Genomic DNA, 12,059 nt, shown 5'->3' on the forward strand with positions numbered 1-12,059 from the left:
TTTTTTTTTTTCAAACAGGTCTAAATACTAGCCTTTGCCCCTGTATCCCGCTGTGCGAGTACCCAGAGTGGTTTGTACTGAACAGATGACATAAGAAGCCACTTGCAGATCAGTTGCATTCCCCTGCAAAATGTGTTATAGTAAGACAATTCTCGTTGCCTCTCCCCCTACCATCCTGTCTCCCATCCTTTGATTACACCTACATTCATTTCCCACCCCCCATCTGTCTCTCACCTACTGACCACCTCAATTTACATTTTAACTGACTGGCTTTGTTGCATACTTACTGGCTTCTGGCTGTTTTACCACTCCATCCAGGAAGAGCACAGACCATCTGCAGATACTTCCTCAGCCTGATGAAGGGTGTTTGTGCTAGAAAGCTTCTTTACATAAATAGTTGGAAAAATTCTTCTTTTTTGAGTTGGTCTAATAAAATATTTCAGATTTAACAAAATAACCTTGTCTCGCTATGGACTTAGACCAACATGGCTACAACAGACCATTGTCATAGTAAATGAGAGAGACAGAGGATAAGTCAGATAGCTGGAACTATGGAAGGACCACAAAGGAACGGGCCACAAGTTAATTGGAATCTTTTTCTGAAAATAAAAGATTTTAGTGAAAAGCTGGGTGCAACAGCCAGAGCACTTGTTTTAGGTTGGAAGAACCTCAAGCCCATCCTTGTCCTCCCTTCCAGTTCAGAACCATCACTTCTCAGGCTCTAAGGGTCCCAGCCCAGGAGGGATAAGGTGCAAGTGCCTGTCTAAGTGACTGGAGGGCTGGCTCAGTGCAGGTCTGAAAACACAGGGAGGAAAGAAAGATGACTTTCAAGGCTGCCATTACACAGAGGTTGCTTCTGAAGGGAAAGAGACATGCTGGGAGGGCAGAAGGGGTGGGTCTTACTTTAGCATCTTCACCTTACCCTTTTTTTCACCTTACTTTTTTTGTAACCCCAGGAATCAATTGATTTCTGAGCTAACTATATGGATGATAGGGGCTACCTGTATTTGAAAAAGGACATCATTTGGGACACGGGGAAGAAAGGGTGATTGTAAATCCAAGTGATTGTAAACCACTTTACAACTGACTGGGTGCATCTACAGGTGTGCCCCACTGCACAGTTGGTACTACGCGGTCCTGGCGCGCATGGGTCATTTCCGACTCTACTGCACAACAGCAATGAGCTACTGTGCAGCACCTTGTTGCTACTGTGCAGTAGCAGCAAGCAAACACTACATCGCTGTAGTGGTGAGCTATGTTGCTTCGCACCAACGTAGTGCCTTGCATAGACATACCCACTGTGTAGGTTCATTTGAGACCATAAACCAGTTTTCACCATGTGAGTACACAATTAATAATCCCATGAAGAATTTTGTTAAATAATTAAAGACTGATATTGATATACAATCTCTGACAGATGGCTATACTTCCTAAACTAACAGTATCCCATACATATGCCACTTCCTTTCCAAAGCTAGATGTCACCTCTTAATAATGGATTCGAATGACCACATCAATTAAACCTTGTATTTTTTCCTCCACAGGAGAATACCCAATTACAGTAAGATATATCAGCTTATCTATGGCTTTTCAGACATCTGCCTCATGCTACTTTCTTCAAGCAAGGGGTGGTTTTGGTGTGAAAAATCATTAAATATTTTTCTTTAAAATTTCTTTATATGCAAGAAATTCGCTCAGAAACTAAAAATACAACAGAAGTACAATGAAGTCTTTATTCTTGGGACTTGTATCAGCAAGTAACAGGCAAATGTATTAAGGAGGAAACAGGAAATTTGTATTGGAAGCGACTTTATTTGTTAGCCTGTTTCACAAAGCATCCCTACATGTTTAAATGAAGGTTATAAGCGCCTTTTGTGTATGGCTGGGAACCATTTGACCATACTTACACATTTCCTGGGATGTTAAGATGTCCCAATCCTCCTCCAAACCAGTAAGTAAAAATAGGAATTCCTAACCCTCCCTTCATTTTGTTTAGTTTTGCAATATCTTGATTCCTGAAGTTGATAGACCACAGTGCCAATGCACAAAGACAAGCATCCTTAAGTCACACATCATTCATTCAACAACGATTTTCAGCATTGCTTTATACCCACCCCTTGCCCCCTCTCCATTTTCTAATTGCCACGAATCCATACATTTCTGGCAAAGGTTTCAGCATGGTACTCTGAAGCCCCAAGTGACACCTTATAATCCCCATCCATCTGTACACAGACACACATCAATTACATCTTTAGCTAAGTGCTAACCATAATACAAACAATCAAGCCAAGTTACATTACCTCTTCCAAACACCACTGCTTACCATGTTTTTTGGCTGTGTCATGGTGGTTGCTTTTACAGAGCAGCTCTGAGGCTGGACAGAATCTTTACTCTCTAATACCATCAAATCTCATTATGACGTTGGTTCAAGGGAGAAATGGATTTTTAAAACAAAGCTACAGCTCACATTTTTACAAGAGCCTTTGAAAAAACAACCATTCTTTTCTTGCCTTAAAGACGGTGTCTTAGTTTAGACTCACAGTCCTAGTTTAGATAAACTTTCCTGCTCAAAAACCATTCTGCAAAATATGGAAGAAACTATTTTCCAACAGTTAGCTAGCAGAAGAGATTTCTCTCACTAAATGAACAGAAGCCCAAAATGATTTGCTCATAAAATGATTGCTAGTGATGTGACTATCTAGAACTTGCATTATTATTACAGTAACAAACAACATTGTATAAACTACTGAATTTATATTGCATAAGCGTAGCACAGCTAGAATGCTTTCCCTACTGTTCTCCTGGTAAAATGTCCATCCTTTTAAATTTTTGGCAGTGTTTTGGAAAAAATCTCTGGCAATTCCAAAGCAGCATCTTGAACTATTCAAGAACACCTTGCAAATCACTTACTCTAGCTCAGAATTTGGAAAAGTTCCATCTTGTGGATTGAGCTCAGCACCTTCTGTGCAATTTGGGAAGCAAACTTTTTTCTGTATATTTGAATCATATTCTGTAAATGGTATGAAATAACATTGTTGATCCAGATCAGATCCAGGTCAGCATTGATCAGACCACTCTGCCACTTAAGGTGACTTTAATTTTAATGATCTTTCAGACCTCAAACACCCACCCACCCATTTCCTTTCATATTCTCAGTTCTCAAGACTACACAATTAGCTACCCTTCCGGCATTATTATGGACAGAGTGCTGCCCACCTTTCAAGGAAGCAACACCATTTTTTTTTACTTCTAACAAGCATCAGCAGGACAGAGGAGATGGACCAAATTGTACATAATAATTTCAGCTAATTCTTCTAATACAACTACTACATTTTGGTAAAAATATTAATGAATGCTCTCAAAGTCCTGATAACAGTTCTTGCCCAAAAGCAGATGTGAATTTATTCCTATTATTACAGTAATGAAGTTTTAAATTCTAGATGTTTAGACAACTTGACACTTTGTTTCTTTTCAATGTGGATGTGTCTTACTTATGACTTTTTTAATCACCATGGGCTAAAGTCATCCAAGGATAATTCTGAGGAAAAATAATCCCTGGTTAATTCTACTGAGCCAGTTAACTGAATTAAACCATAATTAATCTGGCCCTGGTGCCCAATCATGGGGTCTGAAGCAAAACTAAACTTTCTATCCTGAGAGTTCCCTTTTCTCACTATACTTTCAAAACATGCTACACTTGGCAGAAATGGGCTATTTTTGATCTACTCTCAAATGTCAGTAGGCTTCAATCTATTCTGATCTACATTCATTTAGGGTGTGTTCCCATTTAGCTCTGGATGCTTCAGTAGTCACGCCAAAATAATCCAGATGCCCATACAGATTTCTTTGCTTTTTGCTCCATTCTTGCCAAATCATTTTGGAAGAAGTGTAAACTCTTTGAAAGAAGCTGTGTGTGGCACCTCCTTCCTGCCCTTCCCAAAATTAGCAATGGCCCAGTTTTTGAACAAACAAACTGCTTTCTAATAATAAAAACTCTAGAAAGAAAGGGAAAAAAAACATTCAAACACTTTCTGATTATAGGAAAGCAACAAAAGAAAATTTTTGCTTGTGTTTGACTGGCTTGGTGTCAAATGTGGAAGAGAACTTCCAATTTATGGAGCCATGCAGGAAAACAGTATAGCTATGTTGTTGATGTTATGTATAAACCACAGCTCATTTGGAGAAGAAGTAGAGTTATGTGTGGAATTTGCTGTGGGAAGAGAAGATGAAGAAAATAGAACTAAAGGAAAAGGCATTAGACTCACAGGCTTTCAGAAAAAAATATCAGCATGAGACCTAGAAAGCCTGAGTACCATTTTTAAATAGACCTTTTATAAAGACACCAGAATTCACCATTTTAGAGGAAGAGCCAGAAGAAGCTCACTTTCATTAGTTAGGCTTTAATATTTGTTTACTCCTTTAAGAAACTAAATTTGAAGAGGAGTAGGACTGGGCTCCCAGCTTCACAAAAGCTCTGTTTAGTGCTTCTATTTTATTTCTCCAACAAAATACAGTCAAGATACATTAATAGCTGTTAGTGTATATTGATAATTTTAGCAAGCAACATAAACTGTATAATTTGATCTCAAGTGTCACCACTTGATTGCCTTGTATTATCACTCTATTTTCCACAAGCCTCAGTATATAAAATAATTTCAAGAGTGTTTCAAGGCACATTTATTTGGAAGCATTGGTTAAGTGAGAGAAATGGATTTTGGTTTAAATGGCTTTAAAATACTCCATTTAGGTCCAAGAGCCAATGCTCACTGAAGTCAATTGGAGTCTTTCTATCCACTTCAAAAGATCTTGGGAGCAGGCCCTACTCAAAAAGGATGTGGATTATAAAAGAACCAGATAACACAAGGCTCTCCAGGAATTATTCAACACACACGTTTATTTCAGAATTCTCACCTATCCCTTAGTCCCATAAAATGTTCTCTTTAAAATCTGAACCCATGCCATGGTTGCTTTTAGTTCAACTAGACTTTTAAGCCCACCTATTTAGGAACTGCCATGAATGTAACTGGAACCGATATAAAGAACTGTTATTACTGGAACTCCTTGATTTGGGTATAATGACTCCAGAGAAATAAACGGGGCAGATTTTTTTCATAGGGAGTAGGATATCACAGCTGGTGGATGGAAGAGACATCATGGCTAAAGTCCTTGTCAGGGAAACTAGTGCCAGCAGTGATATTAGCCTGGAATAATCCTGCCCAATAATCCCTTTCCCTTATGCAGAAAACATTTTCCCAGATAAACACCTGGGCAACAACTGGGCTTTGACCTTCCACAGAGTATGTGGACAACCCTTACTAGGATATGCACTGGACATGGCCGGTGTGGCCACTTGATGTACAAGTGGTGCCTAAATACCTCACCTGGCTGGAGCACAGAATAATATCCTGCCCCAAATACAAGTTTCAGGGCAACATCCCGGAGTTACACTTGGTTTCCAGCAGGGCATTGGTTCGGCTGGGGAACTTGGAATTAAAACTGTGACAATAGCTCTTGCTCCTAAAGCCATTCAAAAGGAAGAAAGAATAACCCTTAGGCTCAGAGAATCCTTAGGCTTACCACCAAGACCATCACCAAACCTGACCCCTGATAAGGGGTACCAGGCTCCCTGTGCTCTCAGCCCTACCTCCCAAAGATTCTGTACGTGACTAGGGACATTTGAGCCCTTAGTGCTTTGGACTAGTCCCCTATATCTAGATAAAAATAATAAATGTGGCATTGCCCAAGGCAGTCATATTACTTTAATATTTGTTAATGGGGCAAACTTGTAGCTGTTTTCCTTTTTACAGGTAGGGGGTGGAGGAAAAATTCAGTGGTTGGTTTCAAAATACCAGCAGTGATCAGTGCAAACCAGTCACCTGTACAAAATACATCTGTTCATGAAGACTAACACAAAGACTACAAGTGTGAATCTGTCTCCTGCCTAATCCTTAATTCAACACAAACCTGCGTTTTGAAGAATTTGGAGAAACCTATTTACTCTTCTTCGGACACTAAACACAAATCCAGCTTCTCCACATAAAGTACGATGCAAGCCAAAAAACACGTTGTTTAGTCATATAAGTATACTGAGCACATGAACAGCATACATCTTTTCCTTCCATACCAAGAGATCGAGAAAGCAAGTTCGACTACATTGTAATGTAATGTACAACATATCTTTTTAAAAGTTGGGTGCTCTGCCTTGTTTGTAATGAACTATTTTCTTTTGTACCAACATTTTGCTTTCCATGATGTTTTAAAGAAAGGTGGAAGGGGAAGAAAAGTGGAGGTGGGGACAGGGGGGAAAAAAAAAGGAAGAAACCCTCAAGTGACCTAAATATAAAAATCTATACTGAGGAAAAAGGTAGACACAAACTTTTACTTGGCCTGGTGAATAATAGGACAGGATGATATAAAGACCTGCTATCAGTGGAAGAAAAACAGACTGTCACTTCCTGCGACTCCCAGCTCAGTTCTTGCTCCTCTAAGCCAGTGGGGGCCAACTTTTCTGGTAGGTGTATCACAAATTAGCCCTGCACCCTCCACAAATACCACTGATTGCCTTCCCCTGCCTGGTCTGCTTTCTGCTCCCAACCCTGTGCTCCCTGCCTGATCTGCTACACTGCTTTCTGTTTCCTTCCCTGTGCTCCCTCCTCAATTTGCTGCTTTGCTTTCTGATTTATGCTCTATCTTCCACTGTGCTGCCTGTCCCTACCCCAATCTGTCATGTGCCACACACAGGCTGCCCATGCCACTTGTGGCACCTGTGATACAGGTTGGTCATGCCTGCTCTAAGCCAAAGGATATTAGCTAGTACCTCTCTTGGCTTGGTGGTGCTCCAAGATTGGGAGACCACTCCAGAATAATAAACATCCAGTGAAATACTAGACCTTTGAGAAGTCTGGATTCCAAATCAAAAGTATTTTGGGTTTCAGGATTTTGAATTACTTTTTGTTGCCACCACCCCCATCACCCAAAATGCAGCTTCCTTCTTTAGGTATTCATTTAACATGATTTAGTTATATATATATTTGTTTGGATTGCTTCCCAGGATAATTATTCTTTTAAGAGGCCACTCGTCTAACAAAACAGATGTTAAAGCAGGCTCCACACTTTTGTTTGAAGACTAAAAATAAACTTATATTGTTTTAAAGTTTAAGATAAAATACAGGCGTTTATTGTTGAGATAAAAATCCTTCAGATATGGCAGTCAAATTACCATGCTGATACATTCTCTGGAGCAGTTGCTGGAAGACAGCTTCTCTCACAAAAGCTGATTCACAGCTTTTTAAGGTAATTTCCAGACTGTCGCCTGGGCACGTTGAAGAGTGCAAGAGCTGGATTTTCTTGAAGCAAGTATTTAGGAAATAACAGAAACTTCACATATATGTTACAGATAGAATTATAGCACCATATTTCAAAGGAACCAAACAACTAAGTCCACTTGAAAATACTTTGCTTAATATTACAGAACTAAAGGCCAAGCCTACGGAAGAGCACAGAATGGCCTGATGGCAGTGCAGTCATTACAGTTTTGCTGCATGGAGGAGGCAGAATTTGGCAAGTCTGAAAAATAGAACTTCATACACTGTAGGCTCTGGCTTGCAGGGCTCCTTGCTTCTTAGCTTGCATGATGAGATGAGATGGAGACAAGGCAGTTAGTGGATCCATAACATTAGATCTAAGGGCTATTTCCCCACAAAGCAAAGATTTACCACATGTGTGGGGCATTTTGTAATCCTTAGGCTGAAGTAACTGCCATGAAGCAGCTCTGGAGGGAGTCTACTGGAAGAGATGTCCACTGGACATGAGCTTATATAGACTCCCAACTCACCTCTTCTATATATGCTCTTTTCTCTGTGCGTGCATGTGTATGCATGTATTTACTTCTGCATACAGCCTGAGTTTGGAGAGTGATTTTCAAAACATGTAACACATTTTGGTGAAAAATTTTTTTATAGAAAGTCTATTGAAACTGTGCTTTCAAGAAATTTTGAAACCTCTTCCTCTTCACCACCTGTGGATAGTCTCTCTAGCTTGCATTGCAAGACAGGCTGAGATCAACTTTTATAATCCAGACTTACCAGGCACAATCACTCTCAAGAGAAACACAACTGTCTGTTGAAGATGAAATATCACTTGAAAGAAGCAACCCTAGTAATAAAGTTATAATGTTTAGTACTTACGCAGCTTTTTTAATCTACAGGTGTTAAAATTGCTTCAGAGAGATGTATAACATTATTTTTGGTTTTCAGATAGAGAAACAGAAACTGCATTGACTCAAGGTTGTATAGGACCTGCTTCTACTACTCTTGATTACTGCTAAACAGTAATTTATGTCACAAGTAGTTCCATTGGCTTCCAGAAGACTATCCCAGAATAAGGTACTACTCAACAGGCATGTCTACTTGTTGCCCTATGGCGATGCTGTTATGGCGCCATGCATGGTGCAGTAACTGCCTGTACCATGCCGTGCATGCAGTGCATGGTTAGTTTTCGCTGCTACTTCGCTGTAGCAGAGCACTAAAACAGGGAGCATGCTGTTACAGCAAAGTAGCTGCCAATCGTGTAGACTCATGTGATCACCACATCGCCGTAGTGCATCATATGGCGACACAGCGCATCACAACGGCTATGTAGGACGATGTGTAGATGTGCCCAGCATGAACAATCATAGCACAATGGGGTTCTCAGTGAGAACAACCAGGAAAAGAACCCAAATTTAAAGCTCCAGGCCTTCCCTATTGATAGGGCCATGCTGCCTCCCCTCCTTATCAGTGAAGGAACCCAAACTGTGATTTTTCTCTCACCCCCAAAGATGCATCATAGCACTTTAGTCTAGACACAGAAGCATTTTTACTGGAAACATGGTATTCACTGGAGGAGGAAAGAAGAATTTAAGACTGTAATTCCATCCCTATCTCCAATAACATAACCCACTCCACAAACTCATGCAGCCTCTGCTGAAAAAGCAACAGCCTTCACATTCCTCTACATTCATCAGCCTTGCAGTAAAAAATAAACAAGGCAATCCTGACATCCTGCACCACACACAATTATTTACAGCGTACCTCAGCCTGGTAAAGCATAGGGACAAGTAAGAAATATGCTTGGAATTGCTAAAATTACTAGGATTAGTTGGTTTGACAGTCACAGTCACTTCACAGACTGAAAGTTTACAGAACTCTGCCATCCATCTCAATGCTAACAATTTTTTCTTTCCTTTTCTTTCCTTGAAGAAGCAATTCCAGAAATACCTCAGATTTCTTACTTGTATCTTTCAGCTTTGCTATACAGCATTTTCCTTAATCACAGAAATCAAGAAAAATAATGAAGGAAAATTGACCCTTTCAGTTGCAATTGTAAGAAAACATCACTGAGACGTTTAAATGAGTTCAGGTAACATTACCCCTTTTCCACTGTGCAATCTTGGAATACCAAAACAGTGAATCGTTTGATTTGGTTATATTCTGTAACATGCAGAGGAAGGAAGGGGAAACATCTGAAGTTATTTTTATTTCTCTAAGTTCTCTGGTTGTACAGTGTGAATGCTAGGGTGGGTCTAGCATTGTCTGGAGCCTGTCAGGGTCCCTTTGCATAGCCTCATTTCCTTCTTCCTGTTGCTAGGAAAGATAGTTAAGCATGAGAAACTATTGTTTACAGTAAAGGACCATCCTGTTCAGTACAGGAGCTCTTTTCCTCCTCCTCTTTTTTTTTTCTTTAAAGCAGGCAAAGAGCCTAGTTCTGTTCCTACTGGGGTCAATATCAAACTCCAACTGATTTCAACAGAATCAGGATTGGGCCCCAGGTAACTCAATTTTTAGATACTTTGGACTTTTGGCCAAGAAAGGTTTGTATTACATGAACTCCACCTTTAAATATTTTAAAACCCTATAAAGACCATGCCTAGACCTACTTACAACATGGAAAATACCTTCTTGAAAGGAAATGTAAAATAAAAGCCCAACTTTCTTCCAGTAACTTTCCTCACCCCTCACAGTCCTACCAGAGATGACTATCATGGGCTTCCCAAAACAGGGCTGGAATACATGGTCTACAACTATATCCCTTACAACTCCTATTTGTATTACTTTTTCTGTTGTCCTGCGGAAGCAGATGAGAGAACTGGCTTTAATGACTGACCCAAGCCAGGAGTATATCCAGCCACAACCTGGGTTCTTTGCTACTGTATAGCATATAGTTCAAATATCTCCCCACATATTCTAAAAGTTAGCAATATGAGCTTTGCAGTTTAGGTAAAACAAAACGATCACCGTCCACATTTTAACTTCTCTTTAGAAAAACGGTATTAATGGCAGCCAGTAGAACTCCAAGAAAATGAGAGCGCTCTCTGTGTATGAACCATCAGAACAGCATATTTGTATTTTCCGGTGGTAAAGATCTGAGCAAAGAAATCTTGCTGTATTCCATCAAGACAAAAAAAAAAAGTCTGGGCAAATCCTAGAAGTTTCACGGTGCAACTCTCTAGGTGCACTGGCTCATACTAAACTGGTGGAAAAGGAATCTTGATAGATCATCAGCAACACACTGTTTGCATAAAATGTATTTCAAACCCTAAACTGTATCTACAGCTCCTAATCACAAATCTTGAAATAAATTCCAAGCCTGTCTGCTAAACAGCCTGATAACTTTAATCTGTCATCTGGGGGGAAGAGGGGTGGGAATCTCTTGGAAATGCAGATCAGGTAACTCATAGGATACTGAAAGCATCTGCTGCGACCTGAAAGGCTACATGGTAAGTAAGACAATCTGGAGGAATTAATGGAGGCACCTATGCTCTGGATCAGGAATAGTCTGCTGGCCAGATGGAAGCTGAATGAGTCAAATGTCCAGTTGCTGATTGATTTACATTCACCAATTGCTCTGCAGTCTGCTTGGCTATCTATTATCTTCCCTCCAGTTTATGGCAAACAGCATTAAATAAAAAAAAAAAGGGTAACTTGACTGGCAGTATCATCCCTGAAGGGAATTTCCTGATCAGAGAGAATTCAAATAGGTGGCACTTACTCAGGTTAAAAAAAATCTGTAAATCAACAGCGAAGATAAAGTTATCTTCTGCCTGCCCGGGGAACCTGCAGCGTTCTCAGGGGAGAAACAGCCTTCTGCCAGCGAGGGACCTATGTAACACCCCCCCGAAGAACATCTTACATTGGAAAGCCTGTGCAACTTTATCCCAGCTACATAGTTGGTCCAATCAAAGCTCTTGCCCTGAGAAATCCTGGCTTCTTGGTTAAAGAAAAAAAGAGAAGCACTTAATTAAAAAAGAATAGAGGGGAAAGAAAAAGGGGTTTATTTTATTGGGTTTTTCTTTTATTTTTTAATCTTTTTCAAGGCCAAACCCTCTCCAAATTTAGCTGGACAAACCCAGCAGTCAAGCTCCACATTCTGCCTGAGCAGGACTCAGTTGTCAACTCTGCGCGACTCTGCCACGGGGCAAGGACCCTCCCTCCCGGGCCCGTCTGGGCTCGGATACTCCCCGGACCAGGCAGCCTCCTAGGGCAAGCCCCAGGCCGGAGGAGACCCCGCGGCTCGGCTCCCCCGTCTCGGCTAATCGCAGGCAAAGGGCTGGAGGGAAGAGGCGGGTTAGCCACCCTCTTGGTGAACGCGCCTGTCAGTGGCGGGGCTGGGGGTTCATCAGCCGGAGGGAGAGGCGCTATTGTCGTCCCGGGGCTCAGCACAAAGGCCGGGGCCGTGGTCCGCGCGGGGCGGCGGGGGGTTGTTTGCTCGCGGCGGGAGGCGCCTGCTCCTCGCCGGGGATCAAAGGCGCCAGGCGTCGCCGCCGGCCGGGCACCAGGCGGCCGGATAATGACTGGGGACTTCAAAGGGAGCGGGGAGACGCTCCTGGCCGAGCTCTGCCCGCTGCCCCCTTCGCCGCCCCGGGCACGGTCGCTGTCCCGAGCCGGCCGGGCAGCTCAGTCCCGGCGCGGAGCGCGGGGAAGCGCCCGCAGGGGCCCGGCGCGGAGCTGGACTTACGTGTCAGGATCATGGTCTCCGGCCGCTCCCTGCACATGGGGCGGGAGACGCGGGGCTCCGCGGAC

At 41.9% G+C, this 12,059-nt stretch overlaps 1 protein-coding gene across 5 annotated transcripts in view; it reads right to left on the reverse strand.

Annotated features, from left to right (window-relative positions):
- DLC1 (DLC1 Rho GTPase activating protein) overlaps positions 1 to 12,059 on the reverse strand; it is a 568,238-nt gene that overhangs the window by 61,431 nt on the left and 494,748 nt on the right. The window contains exon 1 of one of the 5 annotated variants that reach the window (XM_019526006.1): positions 11,995 to 12,053. The exons of the other annotated variants lie outside the window; for them this stretch is intronic. Coding sequence (XP_019381551.1) covers positions 11,995 to 12,031 — 37 coding nt within the window. The 5' untranslated portion in view covers positions 12,032 to 12,053. Of the gene's footprint in view, positions 1 to 11,994; positions 12,054 to 12,059 lie in introns of those variants that run through there. 5 annotated transcript variants of the gene reach the window in all.

Source organism: Gavialis gangeticus, unplaced genomic scaffold (genome assembly GCF_001723915.1).
Source record: "Gavialis gangeticus isolate Ggan-Ray unplaced genomic scaffold, GavGan_comp1, whole genome shotgun sequence".
NCBI lineage: Eukaryota > Metazoa > Chordata > Crocodylia > Gavialidae > Gavialis > Gavialis gangeticus.